This window comes from Euphorbia lathyris, chromosome 2, assembly GCF_963576675.1.
Source record: "Euphorbia lathyris chromosome 2, ddEupLath1.1, whole genome shotgun sequence".
NCBI lineage: Eukaryota > Viridiplantae > Streptophyta > Magnoliopsida > Malpighiales > Euphorbiaceae > Euphorbia > Euphorbia lathyris.
In genome coordinates, this window is record NC_088911.1 from 51,698,118 (window position 1) to 51,712,636 (window position 14,519).

General features: G+C 38.7%; 1 protein-coding gene and 1 long non-coding RNA gene across 5 annotated transcripts in view; both read right to left on the bottom strand.

Moving 5' to 3' along the window:
- Positions 1-12,573, bottom strand: part of LOC136218179 (uncharacterized) — a 30,363-nt gene extending 17,790 nt beyond the window's left edge. For 2 of the 4 annotated variants that reach the window (XR_010683670.1, XR_010683673.1), the window contains exons 1-3: positions 12,308-12,573; positions 12,179-12,227; positions 11,834-11,925 (exon numbers count right to left, since the gene is read on the bottom strand). This is a non-coding gene — a long non-coding RNA (uncharacterized lncRNA). Of the gene's footprint in view, positions 1-5,707; positions 5,859-11,833; positions 11,926-12,178; positions 12,228-12,307 lie in introns of all 4 variants that reach the window. The other 2 variants (XR_010683671.1, XR_010683672.1) reach the window with 2 other exon arrangements.
- Positions 12,574-12,999: 426 nt separating this feature from the next.
- On the bottom strand, positions 13,000-14,250 carry LOC136218180 (histone H1.2). Its single transcript, XM_066004944.1, has 2 exons — positions 13,952-14,250; positions 13,000-13,821 (listed from the first exon to the last, which is right to left on the bottom strand). The coding sequence occupies exons 1-2, from the start codon at positions 14,147-14,149 to the stop codon at positions 13,141-13,143; spliced, it is 879 nt and encodes a 292-aa protein (XP_065861016.1). The 5' UTR covers positions 14,150-14,250; the 3' UTR covers positions 13,000-13,140.
- Between the last annotated feature and the right edge of the window lie 269 nt (positions 14,251-14,519).

A 14,519-nucleotide genomic window follows, 5' to 3' on the forward strand; every position in this document is an offset into this window, starting at 1 on the left:
TGGGAGTCTCATCCTGAGTTTAAGGAGTTCGTCCATGATAATTGGAAACCCCACTCGAATGTCCTTCAAGCAGCTGAAGGTTTCAGGAATAATGTGCTGGGTTGGAATAAAAAGGTTTTTGGTCACATTATTAGGAGGAAGAATAAATTATTGAGTAGAATGGAGGGCATTCAGCGTAGTTTGGAGGTTAGGTTTGATTATGGTTTGAATGGCCTGCTCAGATCTCTTCAGAAGGAGATGGAAGCTGTGCTCAGGCAAGAGGAGCTTCTTTGGTTTCAAAAGTCGAGGAAGTCCTGGATCAGAGATGGGGATCGAAATACCAGGTATTTTCATCTTTCTACCATTATTAGAAGACAGAGGAATAGAATTGATGCTATTAAGAACTCTAATGGTGATTGGGTTTATGAGGACGAGGATATTCGGAGATTGGCCCTGGAGTTCTATAAGGATCTGTTTAAAGAGGAGCCTGTTCATCTGGAGAGGGCTCACTCTGTTGCTTCTTTTCCTTTGGTTGGAGATGATTGCATTCGGGATGCCTTCCAACCTATTTCCCTGAAGGAAATTGACCAAGCCATTTTTAGTATTGGGGCTTCTAAAGCTCCTGGAATTGATGGTCTGCCTGCTGGTTTTTACCATAAGCACTGGGAGGTGGTGAAAGAATGTATCTATAACTTTATCTTAGGTGTCTTTAATGGTTCTCAAGATATAGAGCTGGTGAATAGAACCCTTCTGGTTCTGATTCCTAAAATTGAGAAGCCTTCTTCCTTTTTGCATATGAGGCCTATCAGTCTTTGTAATGTTCTGTATAAGACTGTTACTAAGATTGCGGCCAATAGAATCCGTTGCATTCTTCCTGAGATCATCTGTCAAAATCAGGGAAGGGCCAATAGAATCCGCTGCATTCTTCCTGAGATCATCTATCAAAATCAGGGAAGTTTTGTGCCTGGTAGACAAATGATGGACAATGTAGTAATTGCCCAGGAGATGGTCCACACCATGAAGATCAGGAAAGGGAAGAAAGGCATTGTGGCTCTTAAGTTGGATTTGGAGAAAGCCTATGATCGCATTAATTGGAGTTTCCTGATGGAGAGTCTAGAGAGAGCGAGGATCCCTGACAATTGGAGAAGTTTAATTAAGGTTTGCATCTCTTCTCATGTGTTTCAAGTTATGATTAATGGTGATATGTCGGAGGAATTCTCTCCGGGCCGGGGTATCCGTCAAGGTGACCCAATGAGCCCGTTCCTTTTCGTTATTGCTATGGAAAGGTTATCCCATCTGATCCAAGATGCTGTTGATAATGGGAGTTTCAAACCAGTGGCAATCAATAGTTTTTGTCCCCAGATTACCCACTTATTCTTTGCAGATGATGTTTTGATCTTTCTGGAAGGTAATGAGGAGCAGTTGGGTATTATTATGGATATTCTTGACTGTTTCTGCTCGGCCTCTGGTCAGAAGCTTAATGTCCAGAAATCTAGGATGATGTGCTCTAAAAATATGAGCCAGGGTCTCTGTAAAAGGCTAAGTGATCTGTCGGGTATTCCTTTGACAAGCTCTCTCGGGAAGTATCTGGGTATCCCCCTCCACAGTGAGAGAGTGTCCAAAATGTCCTTTAAAGATACTTTGGATAAAGCTAACATGAAGTGTGCCACGTGGAAGGCCAAGACTCTCTCTCTCGCTGGTCGTCTTACGTTGATTCAATCTGTTAATTGTGCTACTCCCAATCACATTATGCAGGCTTGTCATCTTCCTGATCCTGTGCTTAAAGACCTTGATAAAATTAACCGTAGATTCTTGTGGGGGGAGGCCGAGAAGGGAAGGAAGATCCATCTTATTCCTTGGAGTGAGGTGTGTCAGCCTAAGGATACTGGAGGTCTAGGCATTAGGAAGGCCAAAGATAATAACAAAGTCTTACTTATGAAACTCCTTTGGCGAATGTGGCAGTCTCCTTCGGCTCTTTGGGTCCAGCTCTTATGCGGGAAGTACCGAAAGGATAAAGTGTTTGGGGGGCCTAAGGACAGAGTGGTTAATTGTTCCTTTCTTTGGAAAGGCATTAGTGCGATCTTCTCTGAATTCTGTTCTGGGATTGGGTGGAATGTGGGTAATGGCAGGTTCATCGGTTTCTGGAAAGATAGTTGGTTAGGTGGGAAGCCTTTATTGGAGGTTTGTACTTCCTTGCCTCCTGTGGACATTCAGGACTGGAAGATCGCTGATGTGGTGGATTCCGAGGGGGAGTGGATTTGGGATAAATTTGATTCCTTCTTAAGCCTTGAAACGCTCCTTACTATTAGAGGTGTTCACATTAGTAATCTTAATGAGGACAAGGACAGTTACTGTTGGGCACTGACTAACAATGGTACCTATTCATGTAAATCTGCTTATCAAGCTTTCTATCAGGATTTGGATTCTTCCTCCTCTGGGGTGTGGAAGACGATTTGGGCCTTGAAAGTTCCTTTCCGCATTAGGAGCTTCCTGTGGCTTGGGGCGAGGAACAGGTTGCTCACTAATGCAGACAGGAAAAGGAGGCACCTGGTGGATTCTGGGGCCTGTAGTAGATGCAGAGGGTTTGAGGAGACCTTGTGCCATGCTCTCAGGGATTGTGAGAAGAGTAAGGAGGTTTGGAGGAAAATTATCCCTAGGGATGTGCTTCCTTCTTTTTTAGCCCATTCTAAAGAGGATTGGTTTGTTGATGGTATTAAAGGGAGTCTTCTGCCTGGAGATCAAGGTGTTCTTCTTTTTGTGGTTGCGTGCCATCAGATTTGGAGATGGCGGAACGAGGATATCTTTGGAGGAGGTGCAGTCTATCAGCCTAATGTCCTTGATTTCTTTTCTAAGAAGATTAGTACCATGATTGAGAGTTTTTCTGAAGATCTCTTAGTTAGGGAGGTTCAGAGGAAGGAGGTCAATCTTATAGGCTGGCGTAGGCCTAGTGAAGGTATGGTTAAGCTCAACACTGACGGTTCTTGTCTAAGAGACGGGAGAATTGCTGCAGGAGGGGTCCTTCGAGACGATGGAGGAAGGTGGATTTCTGGCTTCTCTCAGAATTTGGGGATTGGGTCTTCCGTTTCTGCATAGCTTTGGGGGATTCTTTCTGGCCTGAAGCTTGCTAAGAGTCTTGGGGTGAGGAATCTTCTGGTGGAATCAGATAACTAGGAAGCGGTTAGAATGATTTCTAAGGGCAATGTTGTTTGCAGGATTAACCTGAACATTATTAAAAGCATTAAAAGGATCGGTTCCTCCTTTGATTCGATTAGATTTACTCATATTTATAGGGAGCAGAACCGCGTTGCGGACCGTCTTGCGTTGGAAGGGCACTCTTGTTTGTTGGGTCTTTCTACCTTCTCTTCGCCTCCGGTCTTTATCTCTTCTTTCATTTTAGAGGATGTGGTGGGAGTCAGTTTTCCTAGGCTGATCCCGGATTGAGCGTTTTCTTTGTTTGTTTCTTTTTCTTTCTTTTCCTACCAAAAAAAACACCTACAAGCCAGCTGGAGGAGGATGATAGAAATCTCATGTACTTTTATTTCTTTATTTGCCTTTGTTTCCTTGGCTGATTTTTTCCTGAATTTATAGAGGGCAAGCCTTGGCACAACGGTAAACGTTGTTGTAGTGTGACCAAGAGGTCACGGGTTCGAGTCTTAAGAGCGGCCTCTTGCCAAAATAAATTGGCAGGGGAAGGCTTGCCCCCAGTACACCCTTGTGGTGGGACCCCTCCCCGGACCCTCGCTCAGCGGGGACGCGTAGTGCAACCGGGCCGCCCTTTTTTTTTATGGGCATTAGATCTCCCAAGTAAAGCAGGATTCCTTTTATGTAGTAGGCTTCCCTATTTTGGTATTTATTGAATTTGTATATATAGGCAGTATACCATTTTAGAAACAAATAAGGGAATAAAAGAACTATCTCTTCTGAATAGTTATTGTCAGAGATAATATGGAAACTATTCATGGACCTTAACTATTAGCTTAAACTTTTAGTTCAATTTGTTCGTTGATATGATATCAGAGCCTAGTTTGGCTTATTTTCTGGGTTTAACATGAATATCAGAGCTGCCCTAGTGAGCAGACTCTTCCTGGTGGTTTGACAGTCAGCCTTCCCTTGTGAGCATATCTTTGGACCTAGGAATCCAGGTTTGGTTTCTGGCTTGAGTTTCCCAGGATTTATTTTCTGCCTTGTGAGCAGTGTGGATTTTTGTTTGAAGATGTAAAAGTATTTCCGGATCTGCCCTTGAGAGAAGCTGTTAGGGTTCCAGAAATCCGATAGCTGTTAGGGTTCCAGAAATCTGATTGGATATTTTCTGGATTGATTTCTGTGTTGAGATTCCCAGAATTTATTATCTGCCTTGTGAGCAGTGTGGGTTTTTGTTTGATGATGGAAAAGCATTTCCGAATCCTCCCTTGAGAGCAGATGTTAGGGTTCCAGAAATCTGGTTGGATTTTTTCTAGGGTTGGTTCCTGGGTTGAGTTTCCCAGGATTTATCTTTTGTCCTAAAGAACAGCCTTGAATTTCTTTGGGTGATATTGTTTGGAGACTGTCTCATCGCTACATCCACTTGATTGTACGGCTTCTTTCTCTGGTATTGTTTCTTCCATCCGCGTTTGTGTGCACTGACAAAACCTCTTTATGATGTGATTTATTTTGTTACCTGTATTTGTACCAAGTTGGCCATGATTAATATGTGTTTCCTTTATTTATTCTTATTTTGTTAATCATGATCCCTATAATTTAGGATCTGGAATTTTTCTTGTTACCTACATTCTATGCAATATGAGCTTTTCTATTCAATAAGATATCAATTTTGATTCTCTCAAAATTCAATCTGAAAGAGGGGCCTCTGTCAAGGACTAGTCTGCCTTTTTATCAGTGCACCATAGACCCAAGGTAAAATTCTTTTGCGTCTGGACCTGTGATTAGATCCTACACTAAGGTTCATAACATAAAACTAGGCCTTTACACCTTTCTAATGGCAAACTATATGTGTCTTAGTTCGTTGAAGATCATTTTCAGTTTCTTAATTTTTTCATGTTCCTGGTATGTTGACAGCATGAACTATGTGCTCAAAAACTTAAATATCTCGTCTACTGATGTGATATTGGCAAACTGTAAAATTCTACAAAAACTAGACATCTGTATCTTTCCAGTTGTATATGGCTCAATTCCTATTGACAGAAGATGCGGAAAACTATGTTGTACTTCAAAAGTGTTGTCAAAAAATCAAACATATCATTTTACATGTAGTGTTCTTTCTTGAATGCCATCATCTTTCACTAGCCAATACATTATTTAACATATCATTTTACCTATAGTGTTCTTTCTTCAAAAGTAACATAATGGTTATTAGACTTACCTTGAGTCTTTTCTTAACCACAAACATAAAAGTAATCACATTCCTGCATCTTTCCATAGGCTATAAAACTCACTAAGCATTAACTCAACCTAAAAGCACATCATTTATATGCCTACATTTAAAAAGACCAAGGCACAACCGTAGAAAACTATCAGAATATCCATATTGGAATAATACAGCACTGCATTAAAGCAAGCAGAAAATATCACATCAAAATCTTCTAGACAGAGTTTGCAACTATTTCACCTGCTCCATTGCTCAATCAAACCATCCATTAAGAAATTGGAATATATATACACGAACACACATAAATTTGCTACTTCTCACATCTTATTACCCTATTTTCCAATCAATTCCAATATGATGTACCTGGAATTTGCTCTATTTAATTTTCTTCCTCTTAAAATTAACATGTATGTAGATTTCGCCATCCCCTCTATTTTACTTTTCTCGTGCCTTCACTTCTTCCATTCCTATATAGCCGACTCCAAATGTCCCAATTTATGTGACAAAATTGCAGCTGAAATTTATGGAAAGCAAGACAAGAAACTTAGTTTCATCCTAAACCACTGTCAGAATTGAGGTTCTGGCGTAGTAAGTTCAGAGTTAGAATAGGATTAGAAGGGAGGAAGAAGAAGGTTTAGAAAAGGAGAAAGATAGGGAGGAAGAAGAAAGTTGATAATTTAATTCATAGATTGCCCCTGCATAAGGCATGAACAGCAGCTGGTACACAGCTCAGATCACAAACGGTTACATAGTACAGCGGTAGATTCTACAGCTGGCATAACTGCCTCACTACAGTCCAAAATAAGCGAACAGGCGTAATTAAGCAATACAAATAACTAGAGACCGCAGTAAAAAAAGTTTAACAGAATTAACTACCCAATTATAACTAGAGGAACCTGACAAATATAATAATCAGTCCCTCTTCGCCGATATGTAACAACCATCAGCTTCTTTTCAACCTTCTTCTATCTCATCCTCCTCTTTACTTTTCTCAAGTTCCCACTCAAGAATGTTTACAAGCCTGGATTAGGAAACGAGTGGAAATTTACATGGTTTGGTGTTTCTTTTCTTTCTCCATACCCAAGATTACAACATAGGTCTCCCTATATATTGTCCCCCCCCACCCCCCACTCCTTTTATTTCCTCTCTCGTTTCTTCTTTTCAGTACAAAAGAACCCTGGTGAAGAATCCCCAGTCCCCTTCTCAAACGTTTATACTCTAATTTGTATAATATTTACACTATCACCCAAAACTTTGACAATTTACCACTCTTTTTGCCAACAATTAAAAACTACATTCAGTTTACTATCTTAATTAAAATCTCTCTAATAAATTCTAACACACACACACATATAACTCGATCATTTCCACTTAGCCTTTATTCACAAATTGATTGAAAATTAGCTTAATAAAATATATTGGAGTACGGATGTGACATGATTTGCGGGAAATGCACAACAGACAGTTCCTAATTATTGGGACGTAACTGTTGGCATTATGCCTATTTGAAAAATATGAGCACCGTTTTTGTTTGCTTAACCAAAGCCAATATCTTTCAAGATTATATATTATGATGATGATGAGCACATTAATTGATATACCATAACTAAAACATGAAACGATATTAATAGAATAATGTTCGTGTATCTTCCACAAAATATGGTAGTGGATAGGACGGAGTGGAGGGAGCGAATCTGTGTCGCTGACACGACTTGATTTTCACGGTTTTATATGATGGTTCATGTTAGCCGACCCCGAATCATTTCGGGACTAAGGCTTTGTTGTTGTTGTTGTATCTTCCACAAAATTAGACTGATAAAATGTGTTTCTTTGCATAATTGCAAAAAGCTTCATTTTCCATCTATTGTTTACTTTACGATGATGATAAACACGGAAACTTTTAGATTATCAAATCGCAAGCATGCATTCAGAGAGTAATTTAATTCCATACTCGTTCAAACTTACCAAATATGCAAAAATGAGTACAAATTTATTATACATGCAAGTAGAAGGAAAAAAAAAAAAAAAGCAGAAGTATTGCAAGAGTAGTTGTGTTACAAAGCTATCTACGTTATTCTGGCCATAAGACCACAGTTGATTCAAGTTACTACTAACCAAAGAAATAGGAGTCTATGAAAAATGAAACTACCAGAATCAAGTATAAGAAGTTATTAAGAATAACTATACAAAAGGTTCAAAGATCGTCTACATTAAAAAGATTAAAAAAAATTCTACTGTAATTAAGAAAGCACCAGAAGAAAATTTGTAGCATAAGGAGGGGAACATGAAGATCACTATGCGTATCAGCTTTGAGTTTATAAAACCTATGCCTAGTATCACTGACATTTCCAAAAATTACTAATTAGAAAAAATAGATTTTATATTTAATTAAATAAAATTTAGCTAAAGTTTTTCGAAATTTTAAGGCTCATTTACACGCTTAACTACAGTCAATTTCTGTTGGCAGTTTGACCTCCTCATGGTAGACCAGTCATAACTTTCTCTAGAGGTATGATAATCAAGTTCCATAAAATTCTGGTAAAATGATACAGATGCTTTTATTGGAAGGAATTATCAAAGAAGGAAGCAATCTTTAGCCTGATTTTTCCAGTTTTTCTATTTAAGAATTTATATTTGTTTCCATTATTTGTTCTTATTTTCTTAGTCATGATCCCTAAAATTTAGGATCTGGAATTTTCTTGTTACCTGCAATAAGGGCTTCTATTCAATAAGACATCAAGTTTCCTTTGCTCAAAATTCAGTGTTCAAGGGGGGTTCTTAAAAGGACGAGCCTGCCTTTTTATCAGTTCACCAGACCCAAAGGAAAAAAACAAAAAATTGTGTCTAGTCCTTTGACTAGATCCTGGTAAGGTTCATAACATCGTGGTATCAGAGATTAGCGTCCTGGGTGACACAAAAATTGCCAACCAAGTTGGACGCTTTTTTGGAACAAATGTCTACTCGTCAACGTTCACTGGAGGAACAAATGGCAGAATTATCAATCTTAGTTCGGGAAATAGGGAAGGGATCCAGCAGAGATAATACATAGGGACAAGACAGTGGAATTCACGGCAGCAATGGAAACTCGGGTCCAGGAGAATCTAAGGTACCGCATTATTCCAAGATGTAATTTCCGACCTATGATGGCACTGATGACCCATTAGGATGGATGAAATGTGAGAAATTCTTCGTCAATCGGAAGTAAGGTGAGCTATTCCACGCTAGAAGTTGACACAAGCAGAAATGTCTGAAAGGAGGGCCAGAGGACTTTGCTATAATTGCGATGAATCTTATGCACAGGGACACAAATGCAAGCGGTTATTCTGGATTTAGGTTCTAGATTCTGACAGTGAATCAAGAGAAGAGACAATGGAGGATCTTGAGATTTCTCTAGATACCATTAGCGGAACCCAATATTCTCCTACCATGTAGATACTAGCAAGGATATCAGATGTTACGGTTTCAGTGTTGGTTGATTCAGGCAGCAGACACAACTTTCTACATGAGGGCTTGCTTCCAAGTTTGCGACTAAAGATTTGGAAACACCCAGGGTTGCAGGTCTCAGTGGCAAACTGGGACCGTGAACCGAGCATGGGCATCTGCAAGTTGGTATCGCTTCAGGTTGTAAACAAAATTTTCCAGCTGATTTTTATACTATACCATTGGAGGGATTTGACATGGTTTTAGGAGTCAAATGGTTGTGTACTCTTGGACCTATTCTATGGGACTTCAGCTGCGTGATTTTGAAATTTGTTAATGGAAAGACGGTTTTATGGTGAGGACAACCTCCTATGGCGACACAATTTGATGCAAATGCAAGATTCAGCACCACAATCTTGGATAAACTACTAGCTGGATTTGCATACTTGTTTTTGGAACCTTCGGGGTTGCCTCCTCCGGTTAACTTTCTATCCTACCAGTACCCTCATTTCCAAAAGGATGAGATCGAGAAACAGCGTGCAAATGTTCCAACAGAATCCCCATTCTCTTCCCCGGTCCTTTAGTTAAGAAGCAAGATGGTTCATAGCGTCTTTGTGTGAAGTTTCGTGAGCTCAATGCACGCCCTCTTAAGGATAAATTTCCAATACTTGTGGTGGATGAAAAGTTAGATGAACTTAATATTTTACATAGCTAGATTTGAGATCGGGTTTCAATCAAATCACGATGGCACCACCAAATGTGGAGAAGAAAGCCTTTAGAACTCACCATGGGCATTTTGAATTCCTCGTCATGCCCTTTGGGCTCACTAATGCCCCTTCAACTTTTCAATGATTGATGAACAAAGTTTTTCAACCACATTTACAGTAAAACAGGTCTCATGAATAGGTCTAGTTCTTAAGCACTAACATGCTATTCTTGAAGAAGTCCAATGGATGACCTACCTCGGACATGTCATCCATGGAGCTAGAGCGGAAGTTGATGCCACGAAAATTAAAGCTATTACCCCACAATCCACCAAGGCTCTAAGGGGTTTTCTTGGCTTAGCACAGTACTAAAAAAAGTTCATTAAAAATTATAGTCAGGTAGCTGCACCTTTAACTAATCTTTTAAATGGGGATAAGGTACCAAAATAGGCCTAACGTTTTTGGGGAAGTACCAATTTAGGCTCAACGTTCAAAATAGCACCAATATAGGCTTAACGTTTACAACATAATATCAGTTTAGGCTTAACGTTTACAATGTAGCATCAATTTAGGCCTCACGTACAAAATAGCACCAATATAGGTTTAACGTTTACAAAATAATACGAATTTAAGCTTAACGTTTACAAAATATATCCAATTTAAGCTAAACGTCACAATTAAATTAACCATATTATATTCTTTTCCTATTAACTTTATATGTTATTTTTTTATTTAGTTCTAGTTTCTTATTTATTATAATACAATTAATTAGTATTCTTGCACATTAAAACCTTATATTTGTTTTTCATCAACCATTTCATGACATATATCAATGTTCGAAATATTGTGGATATTCAATTACTTTTAGTTTACATATATTACATGAGCCATGGAATTTAATAGTCATGGAATGGTTGATGAAAAACAAATATAAGATCTTAATGGGCAAGAATACTAATTAATTGTATTATAATAAATAAGAATATACAACTAAATAAAAAAATAACATATAAAGTTAATAGGAAAAGAATATAATATGGTTAATTTAATTGTGACGTTTAGCTTAAATTGTATATATTTTGTAAACGTTAAGCTTAAATTCGTATTATTTTGTAAATGTTAAGCCTGTATTGGTGCTATTTTGTAAGTGAGGCCTAAATTGATGCTATATTGTAAACGTTAAGCCTAAATTGATATTATGTTATAAACGTTAAGCCTATATTTGTACTATTTTGAACGTTGAGCCTAAATTGGTACTTCCCCAAAAACCTTAGGCCTATTTTGGTACCTTATCCCTTTTAAATGGGGTAATGAAGCTAATACTGTTTTCCATCAATTGAAGACTTCTCTCTCGACAGCCCCAGTTCTGCAATTACCTATCAGGAAGAGTTTGTAGTGGAATGTGATGCTTCTAGTAGTGCGTTTTCAGTTGTATTACAACAACAAGGTCATCCTATTGCTTTCTAGTGTCGAAAGAAATGCCACCTTAAAATGTCTGCAAACGAGCAAGAACTTATCGGATTAGCTAAGGCATTTTCTCACTGGCCACCCTACTTATGGGGTAGACACTTCCTCATTCATACTGATCATTCTAGCCTTAAATACTTGTTGGAGCAGCGTCTCACCGCTTCTCCGCAGCAAACATTGATCAGTAAACTAATAGGATTTTGTTTTTTGGGTTGAATTTAAGGCTGGAAAATTGAACAAAGCAGTTGATGCCTTATCTAGACAATCTAATGACTCCCCCCAACTCATGGAAGTCTCTTGTCTTCAAGCTGCAATCTTTTATGCCATTCGACAAGAAATTCCAACCTTTCAAGAATTGTTGCCACCCTTTCAAGAATTGTTACAGTTGTGGCAACGCATTGAACAAGGGGAGTTAGGGACAGATTGGGAGGTACAAGACGGTCTGAATTTCTTTAAAGAAATGTGTATCTTCTTCAGTATATTGGAACGTTATACTTTGCACTACCACGATCGACAAAAACTAAAAACAAGATCATTTTTCTTAATGTTACTGCCATTAGCAGGAAAATACATGTTCATCAAGCTATAAATATTAGCTACAGCCTAAACCAGTATCACTAAAAACACAATCAGTTTGGTCAATACTAAACATTGACAATGATTTCTTAAAAATGAGAAGACATGACAAATACTGCAGAGAATGCAAACATACTATCATGTACTATCCTCTAAACAATAGAAGCCACCAAAAAGTTATGTTCTAGTTATATTTCCATACGGTTTGTGGAGTTCATCTGGAAGTGGAAACTAGAATGACAAGAGTTCCATTTACTAAAACCCTAGTTGAGTAATCACCTAGCACCAAGTATTTATCATGAACTGCTTAAAGAAATTGTACCTTTAATCTCTATCTCTAGTGCAAACTTCATTCGTGATTCTTGTTACAGCTCCTTCCACAGTAATGGAGAGAGGGACTAGTGTATCCACCAGCTTCATCACAAAAAAAAAAAAATAAGCATGAAATATTCGTTGGAACTTTACTGAAACAAGCTTCCAAAGCAGACAAGATTACATGCAATATAAGAAGTATTCGACATAATTTATTGGGCATTGAACTCCTATTAGGTATATGATATCTCTGGCATCAAACTTTAAGAAGCAAAAGATTTTGAGATGAGGTTAAAACATTTAAGAGAAATACCAATTAGAAACTGAAAGAAGTTGCGTATCTTGTATAGCATACCTCTAATGGTCTTCGTTTCATGAGCAATACCAATTCGAAACTGCTACAGCTAAATACAAATTTATAGGTTAACATTCTATTAAAGACCAAAAAAAAAAAAAAAAAAAAAAAAACAGAAATTCAACATACGACATGATAATCAAGTGGAAGATGATGGAGATTGAATTTGTTGGCTCTTAAAACCCCCAATAACGCCTCCCAACCTCCCTAACCTCCAAATTTAATACACCAGTGAAACCTGAGAAGCATCAAACAAAGATCGCGAATGGATTATTCATTCTAGTTTAGTTAAAATCACTCACCCACATACGTATAGTATCGCTGTGCAAGTATGAATGGCGCGCGACGAAAAGAACTCTTGCACTCTGAGAAACCCTAACCCACATATCTTATAAACTTGCATCTCCAATTTATGAACAATGTACCACCAATTTTATTTCAACACTTCGCGTTGTTTCTGAAGAGAAATTAAAATATTTTTCTTACTCAGACAAAACACGAAATCTGGAGTGAAAATTGTTAAACACTAAATTAAATATTCATTTTTTGAATAATTAGAACTGAATCATTTACTGATCGTTGGGATGTATTAGACATTACAGTTGAGATAATTCAAAACTATTTCATTACTGATTGGTTTTAATTGTTCTTAATTAAGTTTTTTGTTGTATAAAAATAAAGAAACGCAATCAATAACCAAAATACATTAGAGATGTATTAATTCTTGCTCTTTCATATGGTCAAATAATAGGGATTCATTGAGTACCATTATCGATCGCTAAACCTAACTTGTTTATCCAACTGCTAGACATCAACAGAAATAAAAGGCAAAACGAACTCATTAAATTAAAAAATAATATGCGCTTGTTCCGGTTCAGAATTGGACCCAAATACATCCGGCAAATCCACAAATTTTTACAGAACTACCCCTATTTCCCCTACAATGTGTATGACTTCGACACTCACTTTCTTCCCTTTCTGGTAGTTGCCTTCTTCGCCGGCGACTTAGCAGTCTTCGCTTTCACACTCTTAGCCGGCGCCTTCTTTGCAGGGGTAGCCTTTTTCGGGGTCGCCGCCTTGGGAGCTGCAACACTCTTCCCCGGAGTAGTCCTTGTGGATGTCCTGGAGGCTTTAGCGGGTCTCTCTTTAGGCTTAGGTCTGGGAGCAGCGGCCTTAGGTTTTGCAGCGGCAGCCTTTGGCTTGGCGGCTGCGGCTTTTGGCTTAGCGGCTGCAGCTTTTGGCTTGGTGGCTGCGGCCTTTGGCTTAGCGGCAGCCTTCGGTTTGGCCTTTGGCTTAGCAGCTGCTTTTGTTTTGGCCGGTGCAGTGGCAGCCTTAGCAGTCGCCTTTGGCTTGGCAGCAGCCTTGGGCTTAGCCTTAGATTTAGCGGCAGCAGCTGCGGGTTTCTTCTTAGCCTTAGCTGGTGAAGCAGCTGGTTTCGGAGCTGCTGACCTAGCCGAAGGAAGCTTGAAAGATCCCTTGACCTTAACAATCTTGCCAGAAGCAACAAGCCTCTTCAAATTGACGAGCAACAGCTTCTTAAAGCTTGATGGTAGCTGCTTATGCTTCTCCTCGAGGAACTTAGTAATCGCATATTGACTAGAACCGGTCCTCTCTTTCAAAGTCGTAATAGCATCTTTGATCATCTGCAATCAAACAAAAACCGAAATCAGATTCATAAATAACATAGTTTAACATTAAAATTCGAAAAATATTAAATAATTGCATCACATTCAATCTGTAAATGATACATATACTACAAGGAATGGGACGCACCTCCTCATACGAAGGATGGGTCGAAGTACGGCTCTTGGATCTGGGCTTAGCAGCGCCAGTAGCAGCCTTCTTCTTAGCTTTGGGCTCCCTAGTCTTCTTAGCTTTGGCTGCCTTAGCAGGCGGTGCATCCTCAGCCGGCTCAGTGGTGGCAGGCTCGGTGGTAGGCTCAACTGCCACAACAGGTTCTTCAGTCGCCATTTGAGAGAATTGACGTTGAAAATGAAGAAAATGTAGAAGATCGAAGAGAAAGAAGTTGAATTGAATGGATCTAAATACAGATTTCAGTTGCGTGAGAGATGAGAAATTGAGAAGAAATATATAGTCAAGTGTCTGCGTTAGTCTATCCAAATGGTGAGCTATGATTGGTCTATATCATTAGCACGCGGATCGCTCCTCTTCAGAAGTTTAAATAAGCACCATTGGATTTAAGATTTATCTACGGTTGATAATGTTATAAAGAGGGTAGTAAAGGATGGGGTTGAGAAGGAATGGATACTAATGTTGAAATAGTTGTGCTTTTAAGCTCAATTTATTTAGCCATAACTTGAGATATAATTTATGGATTTTA

Bases quoted from the DNA above. Each gene is read 5' to 3' on its own strand.
- LOC136218180 (XM_066004944.1), bottom strand. From the start codon at position 14,149: ATGGCGACTGAAGAACCTGTTGTGGCAGTTGAGCCTACCACCGAGCCT. The intron at 13,822-13,951 runs GTGCGTCCCATT...GTTTGATTGCAG, and splicing joins CCCATCCTTCGTATGAGGAG to ATGATCAAAGATGCTATTAC.